Consider the following 25,896-nt stretch of genomic DNA (forward strand, 5'->3'; position numbering starts at 1 on the left):
ATCAAACGCACCCACAATAAACAGTTGAACTTGGATGACTCCTGTCCCGTTTGTTAAAGTGAGTTTCAATACAGACTACACCTGTCACTTCAGAAACCACACCTCTCCTTTTCCAAAGAAAAGTCCTGAAAACAAACGTTTATAATCACAGCACAATCAAAATTTCCTGAGTGCTCAGCATTCTTTGTGGCGCAGACCACTCGGAAAAATAAAGCAAGTTCACCCGGATTAAACGCGACAGTAAATATATATTTTGCATGCTGGTGTGCCAAGTTGTCATTTTCTTTCCATCATTAATATAATAACTTTAAACAATAAGGAAATACTTCACACAAACTATCTATTAATAAACACATTTTAACCAGGGAGAAAAAGACGGGTACCTTATCTGCAAGGTTGTATCCAAATTTGTAACAGCTGTTTGCAAAGTTTGTATCATTGTAGGGAAACCCCACCCGCCGGAAGTGACATTTAACTCCTCGGAGAGGAAAGCCGAACGACGGGGAAACAAAGGGAAGGCGAAAGCCCCGCCTACTTCACTGAGCATGCGTGGCTTTCGATCGAAACGAAGGGGCCGGGACAGATGTCTCCCCGCCCATCCGCTCCTTTCGTCTTCCGCCCCGCCGGCCGAACTCATTGGAAAATTGTCCCAAGGATCCTGGCTTCTCATTGGCGGAAGCCGTTGCCAGTCAACGTATATGACATCCAGCGGTGAAAGAGGCGGGCGGAAAAAAAGTGAGAGAGAAAAGCTGCTGAGATTGAGTCGAATCGTCAACACGGAGAGCTGGAGAAAAAAAAACACTAAATGTAAGTTTTTTTTTCCATCTAATAAAGTATTTTTATGATTATTGTAAGTACTCGATGTTTTATGTCGATTTATGTTGTGGGAGTTTTGAAGTGGATTTATTTTCAGACCTTTCGGGAATATTTTACTCTTTTCGTTCTGTACTTTGTAGTTTTAATTTCTTTTCCCCTTTTTTTCTAGTCAATTTCTCTGGACAAAACGCTATTAATAGCCTTTTTATGTAACCCTTCAACAGGGACGGATTGACTTGATAAAAGAAAAAAATCAGGAATTTGCAATCAGATTAAAAATCTTACTGTAAATTACAAGTTTCATCTTGTAAATCTACATTTCGTCTTTTATGATTTCTCTGTAGTTTTATACTCTAGGAATAGATCGCAACATTTTTTTTAGGGGGAGGATGGTTCTGTATTTTCAGGTCAAAATAGATAACGACTAAATGTTTTATTTTTCTTAAAAATTCTGCTTCGATTTCTTTCTGAACTTCGTTTGCACCCTGCTCTCCCAATTCTGATTTGAGTTTTGTGTAGTTGAAGCACTTTGCCAAGTGAGGGGGAGGGTTTTGTGAATGTCCCGATTGGAAGGGGAGAGATCAGCTCCATGGAAAGCCCCTTACTGTTGATAGCTGTTCAACTCCGTACTTTCTTCATGCCCCATCTAATACTAAAAGGCTGCATAGTCGTTAGTGGTGCCCAGTCACTGGGAAAGCATGCTTATTGTATATTAATCAATAATAGTTTAAAAGTACTTAAATGACTGTAAAGGACATTCCATCTGTCGTGGAAGATGTCATATAAGCAATTTGTTTCCTTCCTGCATTTCAGAGGAAGCACTTTGGGTCATCCTTAAGCCATACAAGATGAGACAATTTTTCTTTTAGTTGGTTGTGGAGAAAACAGTTATCACCCTTAACATTTTTTTAAAGTGCATGCTTTCGTTTGCATGTAAAGGAAATACGGATTTAAGCAGTTTCTTTATGCTGATATTAACAGTTCGGGAAGAAATTGTCTCTTGTAATAAAGAGAAAGGGCTACAATTTACTAAAGCAACAATGGCATAGCTTGAAATTTCCTTGGAGGGCCATTAATTACAGAAACAACTTGGGTATTCCCTTCTCTTTGGAGAGGAATGTTTTCTTTTCATTTTTTTGTAGTTCTTAATTTGCATATATAATTTAATTGTACTTTGGTGTGACTAATATTCAGAACCTTATTGACTCATATCTTTCATCTGCCATTTTTCATTGTGCTACTTAAATCTTTAAGGTCTGTTCTGTATTTAATTACCCACATGCATTTATTTATTGATTTATCACAAGTTGTTCTTTGCTGTCACTACCCTGCACAGTAGCTGGCAGTGGATCACACTTTCTATAATAAGCTCATGAATATACATTTAGAAGTACTAACCATCTGTGGCAGGTATTGATATATAGAAGAATTATGAGTAACATCCTTTTTGTTTAATTCATTGCCCTTGAAGTATTTTTGACAAGGCTTTTGTTTATTCAGTAGCTACCAATTACATAATTGAATGTTTATGGATAGGTAGTTAAGCCTAGCAATGTGAGAAGTCAGAATTAATCTAACCTCTACTGTCATGTGTCCTGTGTTAATCATTGTCACTGCTGATCTCCTAAAGCCAGTCTGGATACCCCTCTGTTAATATTCTTAATTGGAAGAAAATAATAAGGTGTAAAAAGTATAAAGAGATAATAAGCTAGTTGAGTGGTGTTGCAGCTACAACCTTGCACTCAACGTCAGTAGGACCAAAGAGCTGATTGTGGACTTCAGAAAGGGTAATGTCGGGGGAACCCAAACCAATCTTCAAAGAGGGATCAGAAGTGGAGAGAATGAGCAGTTTCAGGTTCCTGGGGATCTAAACTGGTTTCAACACATCAATGCAGCTATAAAGAAGGCAAGACAGTGGCTTGGGGTTTGAGGAGATTTGGTATGTCACCTAAGACACTCGTAGATTTCTACAGATGTACCATGGAGAGCATTCTAACTGGCTGCGTCACTGTCTGGTATTGGGGGGGGGCGCGGGCTGCTGCACGGGATCGAAGTAAGCTGCAGAGAGTTGTAAAATTAGTCAGCTCCATCATGGGTACTAGCCTCATTGATATCCAAGATATCTTCAAGGAACGGTGCCTCAGAAAAGTGGTTTCCATCATCAAGGATCCCCATCACCCAGGCCATGCCCTCTTCTCATTGTTACCATCAGGAAGGAGGTACAGAAGCCTGAAGGCGTATACTCAGTGATTCAGGCTTATATATACATATACACACTGTAATTCATAGTTTTTCTATATTATCATGTATTGCATTGTACTGCTGCCGCAAAGTTAAATTTCATGATATATGCCAGTGATGTTATACTGGATTCTGATTCTGATTCTAATTCATTGAAGTTTTTGAATTTACATGTTAGGTTGCCATGATATTGAATGCAACATTTAAGAGAAGTTTGAATAAGTACTTGGATGGGAGGAGTATGGAGGGCTTTGGCCCAGATGTGGGACTAGACAGAATAAAAGTTCAGCTCAGATTAGATGGGCCAAATGTCTTGTTTCTGTTCTGTAGTGCGCTATGACACTATGACTCTTTGATGATGTAAAGTCCAGTATGTGACACTTAGTCATCATTAAATATAACCCAATATAACCTTTCAGTCAATAAGTGTTGCTGTGGGTTGTTAGCACAGAGTTTACAGTATAATGTTTTATCTGGAATATTTTAAATATTGTGATTGATCATGATTTAAAATCATTTAATTTTGTTCAGAGGCTTAGCTAAACCAAGAATTACAGTAATTGTTTTCCTCCTCACAAGTTCCTTATTTGGTGGGCATATTAAATATAAGTTTGTTGGTGTTAGCTGGCTGGTGGCGTAGTGGCATCAGCGCTGGACTTCGGGGCGAGAGGTCCCGAGTTCGATTCCAGCTGGCATCCTTGCATGCTGTCCATCCGTGGGTTAAGAGCTGGTGATCTCTTAAAGAAAAAACTCACGTGGCAGAAGGCAATGGCAAACCACTGCTGTAACTTGCCTTGTACACGATTTCCCAATACGTCAGAACGGCGTGGAAAGAAATAGCTTGCTAACCAGAAAATTCCGGATGCAACATACCTTTTTGTTGGTGTATCATGGATTTATTGGCTCAGAGTAAAATAACAGCATGTTATGGGATACCTTCTTATAAAAGCACGAAAAATAAAGTAATTTAAGCTGTGGACACAAGTGTGGCCAATTGCTGAATGATTTGTGCGCCTCTGTCATTAGCTTAACAGATATGAAATCACTCTTGTCAACTTGCCTCTGAACAGTAAAAAGTTGTTGAAACTATGCCAGAAGTATGTATTAAACTCGCCATAGAAATGCAGAGCGTATAGGACACAGGAAATGTAGTACTTTATGGTTCTGAACTGCCAGGTCAAGAAAAGGAAAAAATGGAACTTAACTGCAGATGGCAAATCGTTCCTAGAGATGATATATATTAAATTTTCAGTTTTATTTTATTTCTCCTTTTAAATCTTCTCACTTGATCCAGTCATATTGTCCTTTCTTTATATGTCCCTTTCGCCACTCATGTTGAACTGTTCAGCCATTGTCAGTTATGCTGTTCCAACCATTTGCAATGCAAAATGTGGTGCGAACTGAAGGAAATAAGCCAACTCATGGCAACTGCTGCAAGAATCCCTGCTCAAGCAAATTCTAGGCCATTATGCCTTTGATTGGTTTCCAAGTGCTACCTAACTGAAAGCCAATGGTCTGATGCGAGCCCATTTGTGCATGCTTTTTTCATTATTGCACAATGTTAAACATCCAAATTTAGGGGACAGTGGCAAAAATCATCAAATTTGCGAATCTAGTGTGTAGTTTGTTGTTGTTAATTTCTTTATCTGGGTATTGAGGCGTACAGAAATCTCCTAGTCACCACTGAATGCATCTAAATCAAGCTGCATCTATGGACATGGATACTGCTGATGTTTGCTTAATGGACAATAACACTTAACTCTTTATATTGTTCTGTAGAATATCTATCTATTAAATATATAATTACCTTAATTTTATACTGAAAGACTTGGACTGGAATTCCATTTCTCATAAAGACCTTTTAGAGATATTCCCCAGTATGTCGGTGTCACGTTTTCAGTAATCTTAATTCTCTAACGAAATACAGTGTATAAGTTTTTGAATGTTTGATTCAAGCTGTTGACTCAAGTCTTTTTAGCACCTTCAGTTACTCTGAGTCAAAGGATAATTTTTATTGAATAAGCTTGTGCACTCCTGTATTTGGAAACATCCGCTTGTTGTTTTGCTTGGTAATCAGAGATTTTCCATTATTGGATTACCTCCATCTTTCATTCCCTTCGCCAAGAAGGTCTTTTACTTGGGGGCTGGGGAGGGAGAGAAGTTTTTCTTTTAAGAAAATCATCCTTTTCATTATGATTCTTGAAGTATAGCCAATGAGGAAATTATATCAGTGTAAGGGAAGTTATCATCAATTAATGCCATTTAATTGACTTATTGTAACTTCATATGTCTCAGTAAATTTTGTTCAATATAAATTTAGAAGTCAGCGTTTGAACATCTGGTGTGCCACTGCGTAATGGTTTATTTACATGTTTTATTGATTTTGTTTTGAGAATGTATACAAATTTTAAGTGTGTGTTTAACCTGATTTGAAATATGGTTTAAATTCAGCTTTTGTGCTCCAGTTTTAGTTTTAAGCACATTTTTCACAATTAGGCTATTGGATTCAAATCGAATATGCCTTAATTAACTTGTCACATCCATTAAATTTACTTGAAGCAGAAGAAATTAAATCTGGAAAGTAATAAACTATACTTACCATGGAGTGGACAAAGAGCTGGTGTGTTCAGTAAGGAACAGCTGCATCAAGGTCACAGAAGAGCAGATGTGGCAGGAAAGCAGAGGAAAAGAACAATGATCTGAAATGAAGGGATTAAACATTTTGTTGTTTCCAAGCTGAGCTGCTTTCAGCCAACAATTTTGAAGAGTAACGTGCTGGTTACTCACTTAATCACATTTGAAAAATATACTTAACTGTTTGAAGCAGAAAATTTTATTTGAAATCTTAAAGCAATAAATATTTAAGGGCAGAGGGTTGACTGCTGTGCATGTTCCTTTTATTAAACTAACTTGTAGTTTATTGAGTAAACATTTTTCACCATTCTCACTACAATTTGAAATCTTAATAATGAACACAGTAGATGTATTACATGAATGAACTCATTTTCCATTATTTGAATGTAGGTATGCCATTTTGCTTCTCATTTAACTTGCTTAAAGCGAACTAATAATGTCATGGACCATGAAAACAAGAATCAATGAAACATTTGTTGAGGTATACGGTTCTCAGTTGGGAAATAAATAAACCCAGCTGGTCCCCTATATATGTAGTTTATTAAATTCCCGCTTTATGTCCCGAAGCCCAGTAATGTCATGTTGACTCAGGGAATACTCAGAAAAGGAATCTGGACAACATACTTGTATAACAGTATTGTCCTCTCTAAATAGCAAGTCAGGCAGCATCTATGGAGGGGAATAAACAGTTGACAATTTGGATTGAAACCTTTCATCGGTATGGGAAAGGAAGGGGACAAAAGCTAAAAATGCCATGCTTCTTCCCCCTTCCTTTCCAGTCCTGATAAAGGGTCTCAACCAAAAACGTTGATAGTTTATTCCCTTCCATAGCTGCCACATGACTGCTAAGTTCCTCAAGTACTTCAAAGTGCATTGCTCAAGATTTCTAGCATCTGCAGAATCTCTTTTGCTCTCTCCATCTAGTTATCGTGTTTAACCATTTAAAAAAAAGGTAATTTGTATTGTCCCACATTAGTATGGCATTTGTGTAGCCGTTGATCTGCAGAATTATTTTACAATTTGTGTTTGAATCCCTCTACTTCACTTTGCCTTCCACTAGCAACACTGAGGTTATGTCGTTAGCTCAGCCATTCAAGGAGGTGGATCCATCCTCTCTGTTACCACCACAAGGGCTGTTTCCACTGGCAGTGAAGTTCTGAGTGTGCAGGAGGGCTCTGATAGACTTCCTTTCTTGCTGCTGATGAATCACATTCTTGGTGCATGTTCGAATGCTATAGTGATGAGGCATTCTGCTAGTCTGCTCAAGGAACCAGCTTGACAGGATCTACAATTTCCCTTTTCCTGTAGGGTCTTAAAGGCATTTCCTGTAAACCAATACCTAATTAACTTTTGATCAACAGATTTCTTTCACTCAAACTTTTCTGTGAGGGTCAACAGATATGGAATAGTCCAACTGAATGGTTTATTCTGCAACAGTATGTCCAGACTTCTACCTAAATAGATAGCTAGGGGCATGGGGATAGACAGAGAACCTCAGCACTTAGCAACGCATAGTTTTGTACAGAAGCAGCACAGAAATCAATATAGGTACAGATAGCCATCTGGTTGAGGGAATGTTAGATATGTTTTTCCTTTCATACTTTTTAGAGCTTCTCTTGTTATTAGTCTTTGTGGTGTGTGTTAAAGTATCCGAATTTGTCTATCCCTCCTATTAGCTAATACTCTCTAATCCAGATAACATCTGGTCAGCCTATTCTGCACCTTCTCTAATGGCTCCATCTCCATCCTGTAAAAAGGCAACCAGAATGGTAACGTAGTGGCTAACACAATGCTTTACAGTACTGGTGACCTGGATTCAATTCCTGCAGTTGCCTGTAAGGGGTTTGTATGTTCTCCCCTTGACTGTATGGGTTTCCTTCAGGGGCTGTGGTTTTCTCCCACAGACCAAAGATCTACCAGTTGGTAGGTTAATTGGACATTGTAACTTGTAAATTGTCCCGTGATTAGGCTAGGACAGGGGTAGGCAACCTTAAGCACAAATAATTTTCTAGCATGCGTTATTCATTAATTTGAGACAAAACATAACTATATGTATTTAAATGGATAATTCCCATATTTCAAGTTTTTTTATGGCATTTATCTGGCCCACAGTCCCTCATTAATACATGATCCGGCCCACAGAGACAAAAAGGTTGCCCACCCCTGGGCTAGGATATAATTGGGGGATTGCTGGGTAGCACAGCTCAAAGGGTCGGAAGGGTCTATGCCACGCTGCATCTCAATAAATAAATTGCCTGCAGTGCTCCATATCTGACCTAAGTGAAGTTTATACAGCTGTAGCATTACTTCCTGACATTTATACTCTCACACTGATCAATAAAGGCAAGTATGCCTTATGCCTTCTTTACCACACTATCTGCACTTTTAGGATGTTATGGACTTGCACTCCTATTGTCCTCTGTGGTCTCTGTCTATATTTCTTGCTAACTCACTTAAAGCACTAAGTATAATCAAAAACCCACCGACCTTGACCATTCTCTCTTCTCCCTTCTCCCCTCTCCCATTGGGCAGAAGATACAAAAGCCTGAAAACACGTACCACCAGGCTCAAGGATGGCTTCTATCCCACTGTTATCAGAGTCATGAACGTACTTCTTGAAGAATAAGATAGACTGTTGACCACACCATCTGTCTTGTTATGACTTTGCATTTTATTGTTTCCCTGCACTGCCCTTTCTCGGTAAATTTTACACTTTATGATGCTTTCCTTGTTCTACCTCAATGCACTGTGCAATGATTTAATCAGTATAAACGGTATTCAAGACAAGCTTTTTACTTTGTCTCTATATATCTGACAATAATAAACCAGTACTAATACCAACATCCTTTATAGATCAATGCTCCTAAGGGTCCTAACATTAACTTCTGGTTAATTGGGCCATCAGTTAATCAGGGCAGCTGCTTATTTGGAACAACTCTTAAGAACAAAAACTAATCAGGAAAATTGCCATGATCCCCGTCATTAATTTTGGATACCATGCCACTTAATTTGGGCAGGAGACTGTTACGGCAGTTTTGTGGCCATTAGATGCTACACCATGCTCCGAGTGAACAGTTTTTAAATAGCGTCATACACAGTTTATGGTACTGTAGTATTGGTTGTGTTCTAATTTGTTCTGTATTTCATTTAGATACATAATTTGTTACTTGGTTGTTGTTTTTTATACCTTTTTAACTATTTCTATGAAACTTTGGCTAACTGGGGCATTTGCTTAATTGGACCAAAATGTACTAGTCCTGATGTCTCCCAATTAAGCGGAATACACTATATATATACTTCCCTCTCGCTTTAGGCCTCCAGAAGGCACAGTACCTCATACTTGTCCAGATTAATCTCAGTCTGCCATTTCTCAACCAGTACCTCCAACAGGTCTGGAAATCATTGAGAACCCTCCTCATTGTCCACAACCCTGGCAATTTTTGTGTCATCTGCAAAGTTACCAGTCAGCCCGCCTACATTTTCGTAAAAGGCATTTTATCATCAAAACAGCAGAGGTCCAAAATCAACTGATCCTTGAAGAGCACCACTGACCGTAGACCTCCAGTCAGAATACCGCCCCTCCATTTCTGGCCTCTGTCTTCTGTGCTGGAGCAAATTTTGAATCCAATCTATAAAATCTAATGTGCTGTCATTTCAGTGATTCATTTTGTTTTGTTCAAATACTTTTTGCAATTTTTGTGATGAAGAAAATTAGAAATGTAGTTTATTTTTCTCTGTGATCGGTCCCAGCTGTTGGCATGTTAGATTTTTGTAGCACTCCTTGTTAACTTCTAATTAGCATTACAGTAGTAAGTCGATTCTCAGCAGAAGAGGTGCTAAATAGAAGAAAAGATGTGAGAATTTGAGTCTTGTGAAGCAGAAGGCTCACAGCAATTTTTTTTTTGGAAATTAAAGTTTTGAGGTAAAACATTATACTTAAACTAGGAACCACTGCAATGCCAGAAGATAGTCAAAGAGGAGGAGGCATGGTCGGAAACTTCTGGAGATATGACATGCAGTTTGGAGTCCAATTGAATGATCAAGGTCTCTGCTGTGTCCGGAGAGGATCAAGAGCTGCCTCGTGGAGAAGACCAGAGATGGGGTGTGGGGTCATGTTCGACTCTTCAAAGTGTCAAGGAAGATTGAAGCATCAAGACAAAAGCAGGGGAAATCAACGGTCACTCTCCACGGAAGCCAGAGGTTGGCAGCATTCGGAAGGACACATGTCTGTAGGACGGTGGTCGCTCTTCACAGAAGGGCTGAGTTTGATTTTGATGGAAGGGTGTTTTTGAAATTCTAATATGTAATTATTTTACTATAGTTTATATTGCTCTCCTTCAGTTTTCTGTATTTTCTTTCTTGTTGTCAATTGGCAGGTTGGGGTTCTGTGGACGATATGTTATTTTTTTGTGAGTTGAAGGATTTGGGGCTTCGGGGTCTGATGTTCTTGGTTTTTCTTTGTGGGAGATCTGTTAGTTTTTATATATGAGAGAGAGGGTTGTGGTTTGATGCTATCATTGTTTTTTTTTGCGAGAGGGGGTGGGGATTTTGGAGTTTAATGTTCCGGCCGCTGTTTTTCATGTGGGCGATCTGTTAGCTTTTGTGCAAGGGAGGGGGTGGGGGTGTTTGGGGTTTGCGAGTTTTGTTTCTTTTTCATTTTTTTATGGGGAGGGGATTGATGTTTTTTCAACGACACCCATGTTTTTTCTGTGTTTCATGGCTATCCATAGAAGACAAATATCAGAGTTATACTCTACATGCATAATTTGACGATAATATGAACCAATGAGTAGGTCAGGCAACATCCATGGAAATGTAAACACGAGGAATTCTGCAGATGCTGGAAATTCAAGCAACACACATCAAAGTTGCTGGTGAATGCAGCAGGCCAGGCGGCATCTCTAGGAAGAGGTACAGTCGACGTTTCAGGCCGAGACTCTTCATCAGGACCAAGGGTCTCGGCCTGAAACGTCAACTGTACCCCTTCCTAGAGATGCTGCCTGGCCTGCTGCGTTCACCAGCAACTTTGATGTGTGATCCACGGAAATGTTTTCATTTAATTTAGTACTAGCTGTCCTTAGGATTTGCAGTTGACTAAGACCGCAGTCCAGGTTTTATCTTAATATTATCTTATAATTTTCAAAACTTGATCTTCAGAATTATTGAAATTTAACTCAAAAGGTGTGTGCAAAACTAGTTGGTGGTGAAGGCAGAGGGAACCAGAAAATGTTGCTGAAAAACACAACAAAAACTGTGGAAAATTAATGACTGGGAAGAAAAGACCACTAGGATTGAAGAAACTCAACTCATTACTTACTGTAATTCACAGTTTTTCTCTCTATTCTGATGTATTGCATTGTACTGCTGCTATGAAATTAAATTCACAACATATGCCGATGATATTAAACCTGATTCGGATTAATTCACCAGACTCCATTCATTTCTGTGAAAAAGCACCTGACCAGGGTGAGACTGGGCAAGATGTGCTATACCCCTAAAGATGGCATATTTGGATTGTAAAGAGGTGTTAGCGAGGGGAGTAATAGAGCAGCAGGAATGGTCAGGTGGCTTTTTCAGAGATGTAAACGAGTGTCTGCTGAATAAGTTGATTTTTTTTTAGTCCAAGTGACTCTTTCTTTCCAACCAGTAATTTTCTACATTTTTTGTTGTGTTCTTGACTATGCTTTCTGCCTCCCACTGCCATCACCACCAAGAACTGGTTTTACTCCCAGCTTTTGAGCTTAGATTTCAGTACTACTTATGTCAGGGTTAGCTTTTAAATTTACCTTTAAATTAAGCTGAGTCCCACATTTAGATAGGGTGAAGAATCCTCTTCTGCCATGTCATAGTCCATCTCCTTTGTGCCCTCATTACTCCTTAAAGATACCCCACCATCCCTGCCCCACCTCCGCCTCTTTAATCTACATCCTAACAGTTGTTCTGCTTGTTAATTATTTTGGTTCTGTGCCATCATTTAATCTGAAAATTTAACTTTTTTTCTCTTTCTCCACAAAATGCTGCATGACCCAATGCAGTTCCAGCATTTTCTGTCTTTATCTTTTTAGCACCTATGTACTTGTGCTCCACTAAGGTATTGGCTTTAAATAATATGCTTTAAATTACTATTCACATACTGATTCACATTCACTAACAACACAAGTCCAAAAAAAATACCCCAGTTAAATTGCACAAATTTATCATTGGTTTAACATGTGTTGTTTCTGAAAGTGCCCAACATGTATTTAAAATCAAGCAGTTGTATATTAAAATGACATTATTTTGAAAATCCATAGTTTTTTTCCATAAAATAATTATGCATGAAAAATATTTCCAAATGGATTGCTCTTGAGTGGTTTGAACTCAAGCTATCCTTTGTTTCTGAACTTTGGAAAGTCACGACTGACATATTTCAAGTATTTGTGAGGCATCATGGGAGATGCCTTTGGTCTCTTCAGAATTAGTGCAGAACAATAATACACGTTGTAAGTTGAAGATGGAAATTTACAAATGCGTGTACTGCTTGTTAAACTTTAAGCTGGAACAATTCCTGAAGTTCTACCTCAAAATCAGCACCTGTAACATAGTAGAAAAGAGAATTCTCAATGAGGAATTATTGTGGAAAATGTACTTGTTTCTTTGATCTTTAGACCTTAGTTAGGATGCTACCTATTCGTACAAAGCCGTACTCCAGCTCCTTGAATACAATGCAGAACTCGACAGGTATATTTATATTATAATTTAGAGGCTTATCATAGGTTTCCTGAAGTAGATGAGCTGCATAGAAAAGTACTTGTGGAGGAAAAATTATTACTGGTCTTCAAAGAGGAAGAATGCTAATGTGATATTTCAACATAACTGTCCTTTAGAAATAGATAGCTTTTCTAGAAAAGCTACCTTGTTGTGTGCTTGTAAGTAGTTTGCACTTACACAGTGTATTATCTCAACAACATACACAAAATGCTGGAGGATCTCGGGTCCTGAAGAAGGGTCTCGGGCAGAAATGTCGACTGTTTATTCCTTTCTATAAATGCTGCCTGACTTGCTGAGTTCCTACAGCTGTGTGTGTGTGTGTGTGTGTGTGTGTGGTGTTGCTTTGGAATTCCAGCATCAGCTTTGGATTATCCAAATCCTGAGGTCCATAACATTCACATGGAGAACATGGGATATGAACCTATGTTGCCAGATGCTATTGCACCGAATTTCACCAGCACAATCCTTGTTAGTCACAAACCTGAAACTTCATTAGATTTAAATGTGGAAATCCACATCGAATTTACATCTCTAACTTTTATCCATCATGCATGAAATTGAAGTTTAATTGTCATTCAACCATACATGAATACCCACAAATACAACTAAACAAAACAACATGCCTCTGTAGCCAAGGTACAAGACACAGTACCAACAATCATGCACAGCACAAGGCACATACTGTATAGGATGGCAGTAAACATACAGTCACACAAAAATATATAATATAGACCAAGTCCTTAAGACCATGGATGTTGTCAGTAAGAACAAGCCCACAACAGTCTGCAGAGAAACGCAATTGAGCTGATCTTCCACTGAGTATACACTGGAGAGCAGCACTGATAGGAGTCGCCAGCCTCCAATCCAGCATAGATGCTGCACCTTACCGCCTCTGGCATCACTTCCATTGGGCAGTTGCAATAGGCAGCATTGCGGCATGAGGCCTAGTCTGCATTGCAACTGAGGCCATGCAACTCCGCTGCCATTGGTCCCTTTAATAAACCAATGAATCGGATATGTTTTTTTTAATATATTGCTCAGTGTAGTGTCCTGGTCAGGACACTCTCAATGATTTTCCTGTTTTCAAAAAAAATTGTTAAAATGGGTTTCAAAGGTTCATTTTATTGTCAAAGTATGCGTGTAGAATACAACTCTGATAATTGCCTTCTCCAGATAGCCATAAAATACAGAAAAACCATGAGGGTTGTTGAAAGAAAAGACATTAACTCCCCCCACACAAAAAGAAAAAGAAACTAAACCCACACCCCCCCTCCCTCACAGAGGAAAGTAACCAGCAACAATAGCGTCAAATCTCCAACCCCCTCACACAGAGAAAAAATCAGCAACAATAGCATTAAACCCCCGACTTCTTTTCTCACACAGAAAGCTAACAGATCACCCACACAGAAAAACATCAACATGAAAATCAGACCCCAAATTCCCAACTGCTTCTTCTCACAAAAACTAACATATTGCCCCCCACAAATTAGCCACAAGAAAGAAAAAAAAGGAAAAACTGAAGGAGACCAATATAAAGGACAGTCCAATAATCTCATGAATCTCAGAATATTGAAAACATCTTCTCCTCAGCATTTGAGGAGAACAGCTGCATGAACTCAGTCCTTCCGTGAAGAGTGACTGCCACGCCAGGTCTAAACGCTGCTGATCCGGCTACCGACTGTCATTGCCCCTGTGTCCTCCATTGAGAGTGATCGCTGACCCCTTCTGCAATTGTCTCAATCTTCATTCTTTCTCGACGTTTCGAAATGGAGTCATTCATGACCCGTGCCCCATCTTTGGTCTTTTCCACCAGTCAGCTCATGTTCCTTGTCCTTTTTGGGACCAAAATTATTATTTAGAATAGAAATACTGCCTGCTTGATAGAATTGAATTTGGAGGGTAGCATGGTAATGTAGCAATCAGCATTCTCCTATCGTTTTGGGTCTCCCCCTCCCCCTCCCCCTCCCAATTTCAAATCTCTTACTATCTGTCTCTTCCGTTAGTCGTAACGAAGAGTCTCGACCCGAAACGTCAACAGTTCTTCTTCCCATAGATGCTGCCTGGCCTGCTGCATTCCACCAGTTTGTGTGTGTTATTAGCAATTAGCATAATGTTTTACAGCACCAGAGTTCAGAACATCAGGGTTTAATTCCTGCTGCTGTATGGATGTTTGCGATGAGTAAGGATTTCAGGTTGTATACTGTATATATTTTCTGACGTTAATTTGAACCATGAATTTCCTCTGGATGCTCCAGTATCCTCCCACATACCAAAGTCATTTGAGTTAGGATTAGTAAGTTGTAGGCATGCTATGTTGGCACTAGAAACATGGTGGTTTTTACAGATTGTCCCCAGCACATCCCCAGACTGTGTTGAGCGTTGAAGCAAATGAAGAATTTCACTGTATGCTTCTATTTACATCTGATAACTAAAGTTAATCTTAATCTTAAATTTTATCTCGAATTAAGATTTCATTAGTGTATGCATAGGTTGAAAATGTGATTATAAATACCTTTTTATTTCCAGGGCAGAGATATTTTGTTTAGTAAAATGGTAGCTGGTTTAGAATCAGAATCAGGTTTATTATCACCGGAATGTGACGTGAAATTTGTTAATTTAGCAGCAGCAGTTCAAAGCAATACATAATCTAGCAGAGAGAGAAAAAAGAAAATAATAAATATAATAGTAAATAAACAAGTAAATCAATTACAGTATACATATATTAAATAGATTTAAAAAGCATGCAAAAACGGAAATACTGTATATTTTTTTAAAAATAGTGAGGTAGTGTCCAAAGGTTCAATGTCCATTAAGGAATCAGATGGCAGAGGGGAAGAAGCTGTTCCTGAATCGCTGAGTGTGTGCCTTCAGGCTTCGGTACCTCCTACCTGATGGTAACAGTGAGAAAAGGGCATGCCCTGGGTGCTGGAGGTCCTTAATAATGGACGCTGCCTTTCTGAGACACCGCTCCCTGAAGATGTCCTGGGTACCTTGTAGGCTAGTACCCAAGATGGAGCTGACCAGATTTACAACCTTCTACAGTTCCTTTCAGTCCTGTGCAGTAGCCCCTCCATACCAGACAGTGATGCAGCCTGTCAGAATGCTCTCCATGGTACAACGATAGAAGTTTTTGATTGTATTTGTTGACTTGTCAAATCTCTTCAAACTCCTAATAAAGTATAGCTGCTGTCTTGCCTTCTTTATAATTACATTGATATGTTGGGACCAGGTTAGATCCTCGGAGAGATCTTGATACCCAGAAACTTGAAGGTGCTCACTCTCTCCACTTCTGATCCCTCTGAGGATTGGTATGTGTTCTTTTCCCACAGTTGGTAGTACCTACAGGAAGCGCTGAAGGCAACGTCCATGGTTGAATCATCGACAAATTTATAGATGATATTTGAGCTATGCCTAGCCACACAGTCATTTGTATATAGAGAATAGAGCAGTGGACTGAGCACACACCCCCGAGGTGCACCAGTGTCGATCATCAGCGAGGAGGATATGTTATCACCAATCTGCACAGATTGTGGACTTAGAAAGTCGAGGATCTAATTGCAGTGGGAGATACAGAGGCCTAGATTCTGCAACTTCTCAATCAGGATTGTGGGAATGATGGCGTTAAGTGCTGAGCTATAGTCCAAGAACAACATCCTGACGTAGGTGTTTGTGTTGTCCAAGTGGTCCAATGCCACATGGAGAGCCATTGAGATTGCGTCTTCCATTGACCTATTGTAATGAGTCCTCGTCCTTGCTGAGGCAGGAGTTCAGTCTAGTCAAGACCAACCCCTCAAAGCATTTCATCACTGTTGATGTGAGTGCTACTGGGCGATAGTCATTAAGGCAGCCTACATTATTCTTCTTAGGCACTGGTATAATTGTTGCCTTTTTGAAGCAAGTGAGAAGTTCCACTCGTAGCAGTGAGAGGTTGAAAATGTCCTTGAATACTCCCACTAGTTGGTTGGCACAGGTTTTCAGAGCCTTACCAGGTAATCCAACAAAATTTTGATTTTTGTCAGCAATTACTCCTTTTTAGTCATTTAGTAATTTTTTTTCCATAGGGTTTATTAACTTATTTGTGTAACCTGGCAGTCTGTAATGTCACAGGAAGTAATTGCATAGCATTTAATGACTTCTGTGCACTGTTACATTGCAGATAATGCTGTTTGATAGACAGTAAGCAACAGAACTTCTTCAGTAAGTTTGATTACAGGGAAGAAAGATGAGTGAGGGAGAGAGAAGGATTTGGAATGCTCAGTCTAATTTCTATGATTGATCACAAATAACTTGCATCTTTATAATGCTGATAGATGCAAACCTTGTTACTGGAGCCTTGCTCCTGGATCCAGCACACAAGCGCCATTGCAAAGAAGAAATGGCAGGGCCGCTAATTTCATAGAAGTTTGCGACAGTTCAGTATGTCATCTTAAGTTTTGGCAAACGTCTATACATGTATGATGGAGAATGTACTGATTGGTAGCATCATGGCCTGCTATGGAAACACCAGTTCCGAAGAATGGAAAAGCCTAGAAAAAGTGGTGGATGCAGCTCAGTCCTTCACAGGTATGCCCTCCCCACCGTTGAGCACATCTACAAGGATATAAAGGCATCCATCAAGGACCCCTACCACCCAGACCACTGGTGCCATCAGGAAGAAGGGACAGGAACCTTGTCTCCCCCACATCAACGGGTTCAGGAACGGTTACTGTTCCTCAACTAGAGTGGATAACTTCACTTATCCCAATACCAAACCGATTCCACAAAATATGCACTCACTTTTAAAGACTCTACAACACCTTCTCAATATTATTTTCACCCACAGAACTGTGAATCACTGGATTTTTTTTTCTTTGGACCATCCTCTGTAAACTCTAGAGACTCCAGTGAAAATCCCAGGAAATTAGAATTTTCCAAGATACTCAAACCACCCATCTGGCACCAACAATCAAGCCACACTTTCCAGCTACCCCCAGTATAACCCTAACCTAATCATGAGACAATATACATTGACAGTTAAACAGGTATGTCTTTCGACAGTGGGAGTAAATCAGAGCAGCTGGAAAAAAGCCACACGTTCCATGGGGAGAAAGTACAGATCCCTTACAGAGGATGGATGGATTGAACTCGGTTCTGAGCTATAAAAGTACTGTGCTAACCAGTACACCACCATGGCATCTTCACCATTCTGTTGTTTGGTCTGAGAAACAACTGAACCTCTTGACCATGTTTACATGATTTATGCATTAAGTTACTGCCACATGATTGGATGGTTACATATTTGCATTAATGAGCATGTGCACCGAATAAAGTGGCCACTGAGTCTATGGACACCACAAGCTTCCAAAATACAATTAAATCTGGAGGCATTAACACATCACACATATTCAGTTATGTACATGACAGAACTAGTTTCATTTCTTCACTTCAGCAATGTTCTTATCAGGCTTGCATGCTTTTGATGCCATTCATTATCATTCTGTGACACCGTCACTGACTCGCAAAATAGCACATATTACACATATCACTGACTCACAAAATAACATTCTTTCATTGTTTTTCAAGATGTCATTTTTAACAGGAACATGAGGGCATCTTCATTCAATCTGCACTGGTTCAAAGTGCAGTTTCCCATTTGGTTCACCTGTTGGGATTGGGTGATCAAATACAGCCAGAATAATTGGGTCCTGTAAATGTAATTAATAAATTCATTGAATGGAAACAAGACAAGTGTTGAGATTGATACTTATAGATTTCTACATAAAGGATGATTACATGTGCAGCAAATTTGGCAAACTTTTAAAATTAAAAGGTCATAAATTGGATTAAGATCAAAAATGCCAGAAATGTTTTGCATATCAGGCAGCATGTGGTGTAGGAAATAGTCAACCATTCGTTAGAACTTGGAAAAGTTTTTAAGTCAAGCACAAAAGAGTTGGAGGGGGGAGGGGAGGGAAAACAAAATGAAATTTTTTAAAGATGTTCACCCATTTGGCTCCTGTTACTCCATCAATTTAATGTACTATACCTATACTGATCAAGCAGTCAGATGAATCTTTACAGTACCCTAAAGAGCGGAACTCAAAAGATTTGAACACTGAAGAAATTTCTTACATCTGTCATAAATACCACCCACCTTTCTGTTTTAAAAAGAGGCAGTGTTCTATTGTTGGATAGGAGGGTGGCAATATGTCTCTACGAAAAGAGATGTAAGGTGCTCCTTCCCTCTGCTAGTCTGCAGATCACCCTTAGGCAAGGTGTAGCATCTGCTTAGCCACCCCCCCCCCCCCAAAAATCTGGGTCACGTGAAGCCATGGGAGCAAGTGATGGATGGTTGTATGATCAGCTGGTGCATATCACCATTCTTAGTTGTGCAACCACTGATGCCAGGCAGAAAAATCTCTGAAGAGAATTGATAATGGCTAGGGTCGCCCATCTTGTAAAGACACTGCCCAGAAGGCAGCAATGGCAATCCACTTCTGTAGAAAAATCTGCCAAGAACAGTCATTGTCATGGAAAGACCACAATCGTCCACGTCATATGACATGGCACAAAATGAACAAACAAGTCTTCTTGACTCCTAAGCCAGGTGAAATGTCTTATCTGCATTAACACTGTCAGGATCCCTATGACCGAATGGGAGATAGAGGTTGAGTGACAAAAGCAGAGATGGAGCTGATGGAAAAAGGGTTAGTAAAGACAGGTGTGTAATAACAGGTATGAATGTTGGCCTTTAGAATGGAATTGACTTGAAAAGCTTGAATAGCTGCTTTGGTACTAGCAGTATACATTGCTTGCATCAGTGGTAATCTTCCTGCTAGCAACTCAGAATAATTTTCAGAGCCTGTTCTTAAGTTTGAGTATAAAAGATCTGCTCAACACAAAGGATCAGTACTGTAATGGAGCAGTCATTCTCTCGGAACTCATCGCTCCTCAACATGTGTAATGTGCCAATATAGTGTTACACAGTGTTGAACAGAAGACCCTTGTTCCTGTGATTTGCTAACTGGAAAGGCTGTATGTCCTGTTATGATTTTTTTTTCCTGTTTGGACAATGGAAAAAATCAGAAATAAAAATGCACAATGCTGGAAATACTCAGTGGATCATGGAGATACTGCAGAAAGAAACAAAATCTATTCCATAGACTAAAACTTGTGATAATTTAAATGAAACTTAAATAAAATGGTGATGAAGAATGAGTGTTGTATATTTAATACACTGTTGAATTATATTTAAAGGTGTTTCTAGGCTAATGAAATTTAACAAGGTTCAAAAAGCCTAAAGTTGGCACAGATTTGGATAGTTCCAAAGATAGGATTTTTCAACATACAAGCCTATTACAAAGAAATATTTGTTAATATATTGGACCAGCCTTGATTAATTCTGTCTAGAGTCGTCTGTGCTTTGCAGTATATTTCTTACACCTTGCATCAAAAGAAGAGAAAAGTAAGTTTAATAACATTAACTAATGGATGAACTTTTGTTTCGCAGAGCCATCATGAACCTAGAAAATCTCAGCAAGTCAGAGCTGCTGATGTTCTTCAGTGTGCTTGAGGGGGAACTTGAAGCAAGAGATATGGTGATTGATGTGCTGCGAGTAAGTATCACAGAATCTCCTACTTTGCTATTTCTCATATAGCGGTAATATTAAGCGGTGCATTAGCTTGTTCCAAAACAAATGTATTGATCTTAATTCCAATTGAAGAGTAATTTTGAGAAATGATTAGTGTCATCACTTTTCCTAGCCTTTTGTGATGCTATGTTTGAAGTGATTCTATTATCGGTATTAGTTATTTATCCTTTGGCAAGGACTATTAATATATTGACAATTCTTATTTCTCTATTCCAACATCCCAGAACTGTCAGCTTTGGTGAAATGCTGATCTGCTTAGGTAATTAGTTGATGTGCTGTCATCAGGTAAATATGCAATAGAAACACACAAAAAATGGAAATATTCAGCAAATCGGGCAGCATCTGCGGAAAGAGAAACAGGGTTAGCATTTCAGGCCAATGATCTTTCATCAGAATTGGGAAAAATCTAGAAAGCAGGTGTGTTTTAGGTACCATAGAAGAGAGTTTGAGTAAAAATAATGAAAATGGGTGGTAGAACTTAGACAGTTGCAGTTGATATTTGTGTACTAGATAGGGTGGATGTGAAGAGAATGTTTCCTATCGTGAGGATATCCAGAACTAGAGGGCACAGCTTCAAAATTGAGGGGTGATCCTTTAGAACAGTGGTAGGGAGAATATGTTTTTTTAGCCAGAGAGTAGTAAATCTGTGGAATGCTCTATCACAGACTGAGGTGGAGGCCAATCTGTTGGTATATTTAAGGCGGAAGTTGATAGTTTCCTGATCAGTCAAGGCATCAAAGGATGTGGTGAGAAGGCAAGTGTATATGGTTGAGTGGGATCCAGGATCAGCCATGATGGATTGGCAGAGCAGACTCGATAGGCAGAATGGCCTAATTATGCTCCTATGTCTTGTGGTCTTATAGTAGAGTTAATCTGGAATGATGAAGGAGAAGACCAGAAAAATACAGAACACTGTATTTGCTGTACATTAAAAGACAATGCTAGAAATACCAGCTGGTCAGGTAGCATTTGTAGAGGGTAAAACTCAAGTAATATTACAGGTTGATCACATTGTATCTAAACTAATCATCACAAACTGGAAACTGAAAATTGCTGAATTTGCCATCAAATACTGAAGGCTGTGAAGTGTTTGGGTGCTTAGAAGATAAAATGCTATTTCTCAAACCTGTGTTTGGTTTTGTTAGAACAGCCAAAATCTGTCAGAGTAAGAATGTGATGGAGAATGAATAAAGAAATAATTGGAAGTTCAGGGAAACTCGTCGACTGAACAACAATGTTCTGCAAAGCCATCATCCGGTCTGCATTTGGTTTCTGTCGTATAAAGGAGACCACATCATGAGCATTGAATGCTGCGTACTAAGTTGAAAGAAGTAAATGGCAGCATTGCTGGAAAATAATTTTTGGGCTTCAGTAATGGGAAGGTGTTACATTTTTGTGGATGGTGCAATGTATGTTGGTGGAGTTAGAAGAATGTACAGCATCAGGAATGCTTGAGAAATATGTCTGCTGAAGCCATCTTGTCAAAAATTTGAACTAAACATGGAGCTTCAAAGTGGCTGATTCCTTCCCACTGACATCTTTCAGCATGATATAGCAAAGAAACATTTTTTAAAAATTATTTCTGTGGTGTTAAGAAAATGAGAAAGTGGATGGACAGACAAGTATAATTTCCATTCATAGTATTTACACAATAATTCATGCAATTTTCCATTTCTAAATGCATATGTCAGTGAAGAGACTTGATACAAAGTTATTACTAATTGTTTCATTTTCACTCAGATAGTAGATCTATTTGATTTATAATTAATTAATGCAAAAAGGAGTTTCTTTATAATTAAAGCCGTTGGGTGTCATGTGACAGAATCCTCCTGGTTTTTGGTGGCCAATATTTAAAGTGATCTTATCACAATTGATGTGTTTCAAAATTAAGTAAGTGACATCTACAGAGCTAATTAACTTTCAAAAATTGCAAAATTTGTTCACAAATATTGTAAGAAAATCTAATGGCCTTGCTACATTGCTGGGTATCTATATTTTTCACCAAGGATCTGTCATGCCCCTAATGACTGGTTGCAGAGCTTTGCAAGACCAGTAGTTTGCAATAAAACCCTAATTGCTAGTGAAAAGAAATCTTGTATGACAATAAGAAAGATATTTTGAAGAATACAAGTGCTATATTATTTCTTTAAATGCTGACCATTACCTGTCCGCTAACAGATCCTTTAAGGTAATTTTCCACATGATTACAGCAACCTTAATCTCTCATACATTAGCAGTTTACTTTTATTTAGATTTAAGACCATAATTTTCAACTTAACTGCAGAATTTTGAATATGAAATTCTACCATTATCCTGCTTTTTTTTTTGCTTATCACTCTAAATATGATGGAATGGTGTAGCAGACTCGAAGGGATGAATAGCCTAATTCTTCTCCTATATCATCTGGTCTCAGTCTCTCATTCTACTTGCCCTTCATTCCTTTATCTATTTATTTTGTATACTACTTTTCTGTAAGATGATAACTAGTGTTAATTATTACAATATTGTTTATAAATCATTGAATATATTATAGGAAAAATCTACCAACTCAATGAGTGGTGAGGATTTGAAACTTAATTGTTGTAGGTGCAAGTTTGAGGTCAGTGGCATAGTGTCATCAAGAGGAAGGTGTGCATCCAAATGAAAGAAATACAAGGAATAGGTCAGTTTGATGAAGTTGTCAACAATCCCCCAGTGCTTCAAACTTTTAAATGCATATCTTTCTGTAAATTCTGTTTGTAGCCCTGTCCAGCCATACACTTTTCAGTCCTTCCTAGTAGTTTTTTTCTGCATTAAAACTTGCACCCCACCTGAGTTGGCTATCTCCCCCCACCAGATTCCCTCAACCATTAGGTTCTTGAACCAGAAGGAATAACTTCACTCACTACAGCACTGAACTGTTCTCACGACCGATGGACTCATTTTCAAGGACTCTTCCTCATGTTCTCTGTTTATTATTTTTTTTTTCCTTTTTATATTTGCATAAATTGTCTTTTACATGCTGGTTGTCTGTCTTGTGTGTGTTTTTCATTGATTCTGTTATGTTTCTTTGTATTTACTGTGAATGCCAGCAAGAAAATGGATCTCAGGATTGTTTCTGGTGACATTTACTTTGAATTTTAATGGTACCTCTCTAGTGCTTTCAGATGCTTAGTAGTCGATGAATCTGAAGCATGCAGGTGCATGCCTAAACTTCTTCATAAGATCGGCTACACTTTTCAGCAGTGCTGAAAGCACTTTTCAGAGCTTACAGATAATTAGTTGATGTGGTTAATGGCTTTTCTGCCTTCAGGAACCTCGCTATACCAGCTGCCGGACCCTTTAAACTCTGGACCAGTCTGTTTTTTTCATATTATCTGAGTACTGCCACTCAGCCATTAACTGACACGTCTGCTGTGCCTGAGCCTCATACTCTTCGTCCCCATTGGGCGCGGGCTTGACTCCAGAGAACACTCATAGCCTACGATAACTTTGACAGTGATGTAATAGCTGAAACCAGCGCAGGATTTCCTTCAACTGCTGAAGAACCCATTACACAACTCTTTCCCCTCACTTTGCAGCAACCAAAACAACTTGTCTTTAAAGTCTTCACCCTCAGCTACGTGCTCCCCTTCTCTAAAAGTATGCACTGCCCATGACCCCTCCTCTCCAGGGTATCCCATCCGATCAGGTCACACAACTCCTGTTACGTCACTGCTAGTCTCTATTTTTCCCCAACACTTTTACAAAACTCCAGTTACGTCACTGCTAGTCTCTATTTTTCCCCAACACTTTTACAAAACTCCACAGTTTCATCCACCCCACTCAGAACACAAGCATTACTTATGGATAACCACTTCATTTGCGCCAACCCTTTATCCCTGCGGCATCCATATTAAAGTACCTTAATCAATTTCCTCTGACACTAGCCTGACCACTGGCTTAAACACACAAACCGCATAATCAATCCTAAAACAGCAGTTGTACAGCATCCCAAATCTCCAGGGGATGGCCCCCCACAATTGTAACCTCTCACAAGGGCTCGTATACATACTCTGCTTATTAGCTAACTCTTCCGACAGCCATGTGACTGACTCTGGTGAGAAGCCCACCTTTCATAAACAATATACGTCTAGCTTCAGTATGATTTATGGTTCAACCAAATGGGAATGTCGTGATTTTCTGTTTAAAGGAATCTCAATTTGAGCGAATGCCTTGTAAATATTGCCCGTACACAATTATTGGTCAGCAAGAAATAACAGATCGTACACTGCATACAATTATAAAGAAAATATATTTACCAATTTCAGCTTTATTAAACAGTTAATAGGAAAAAGAAAAGGGCCCATTACAGTTAAACCAATCCAATGTGCACATGGCTGTTGGAGCTCATGCTGGAGTATTTGAGGGTGTATCTCTTACTCACAAGCTGGACCCACGATCTGTGTGAAAGCACCTGCCACATTCTGAACTTCCCTCAAAGTCCATCTCAAACAAACTGGCTCTCTCTCAGGAGCATTGGCCCTTCTTCCTTGGAGTTATTCATCTGAACGAAGCATTTCTTGCAATGGGTACTCTCCCTCCAATGGCGTTCTATGGCATATTCCAACTTCTGGTTCTGGTCATGCATTATCTGAATTAATTCATGAGCTAGATGCTGGACCATCAGGATTTCTGAATAATTGAATGCTGGATTACTAGTGTTTTGCTGGAATCTCCAGTGTTCAGGCCAATATTTATTCCTGGACAAACTGTAAAACTGGTCATTGAAAGTCAAAAAGATTGCAGATACTGGAAATTCTGAAATAAAAGCAAAGTTCTGGAAATAATCAGCACCATTGTGGAAAGAAAAAATCCATTTCCACACATATCTTTCCACAGATGCTGACTATTTCCAGCATTTTGATTTTATTCCATGATTTCAACATCTGTAGTATTTAGAGCCACGCTTCCTAAAATAAGGATATACTTTTTAAGGAACACAATGATTGTCGAGTGCTTTGGGGTATCTTATGGTTGTGAAAGTACCACAATAATCCAAGGTCTGTTTATTGCCATTGAGAAGGAACCATTTATGGGCTGACCATCAGCCTAGTATATTGAAACTCAAATCCACTTGCAAGAAATGTTGGGGAAAAAAAACATTTTTACAATCAAATGAAGAGGGTTTGAAGGGAAGATGACAGAGAATAGTTGCATGGAAATGCATCTAATAAAGGGTAGGTTGATAGATTTAAAATGTAAGTTAGGTATACCTGTGCTTGTTGATGCAGATATCTAATCAGCCAATTATGTGACAGCAACTCAAAGCATAATAGCATGGTCAAGAGGTTCAATTGTTGTCCAGACCAAACATTAGAATGGGGAAAAACTGTGATCTAAATGACTGTTGGTGCCAGATGTGGTGGTTTGAGTGCACAATAGTCTCTAGAGTTTACAGAGAATGGTACGAAAATTATCCAGTGAGCGGCAGTTTTGTGAATGAAAATGCTTTGTTAATGAGAGGGATTAAACAGGCACTCAACATATTGAATGCTGCCAGCAGCGAATAAGAAACAGCCCCTCCCCTCAATGCATTTCAATTCATAGTCAGGGACTACAAGCAGACTTGTTTGAAGAAATCTCTGCCCAGTTATCATCAGCATATAACCTGCAGCACTAACGGTCACAGTACAGTTGACCACTGCTATATTGTAATAAGGAATGCCTACTGTTCCATGCCTGGACCAGATTTCAGGAAACCTGATCACTTGGCTGTCCTCGTACCTGTATTCAGGCAGAGGCTAAGCGTAAGGCTCCAGGGATAAAGACAACAAAGAGGTGGTCGCAGGAGACAGAGGAGCAG

General features: G+C 39.1%; 1 protein-coding gene across 2 annotated transcripts in view; it reads left to right on the forward strand.

The window, feature by feature from the left end:
• The first annotated feature begins 724 nt into the window (after nucleotides 1-724).
• Nucleotides 725-25,896, forward strand: part of cttnbp2nlb (CTTNBP2 N-terminal like b) — an 84,449-nt gene continuing 59,277 nt past the window's right edge. For both annotated transcript variants that reach the window (XM_072278736.1, XM_072278737.1), the window contains exons 1-2: nucleotides 725-807; nucleotides 19,931-20,036. In XM_072278736.1, coding sequence (XP_072134837.1) covers nucleotides 19,938-20,036 — 99 coding nt within the window. In that variant the 5' untranslated portion in view covers nucleotides 725-807; nucleotides 19,931-19,937. The remainder of the gene's footprint in view (nucleotides 808-19,930; nucleotides 20,037-25,896) is intronic.

The sequence above is a fragment of the Mobula birostris genome, chromosome 14, assembly GCF_030028105.1.
Source record: "Mobula birostris isolate sMobBir1 chromosome 14, sMobBir1.hap1, whole genome shotgun sequence".
In the NCBI taxonomy this organism is placed as follows: domain Eukaryota; kingdom Metazoa; phylum Chordata; class Chondrichthyes; order Myliobatiformes; family Myliobatidae; genus Mobula; species Mobula birostris.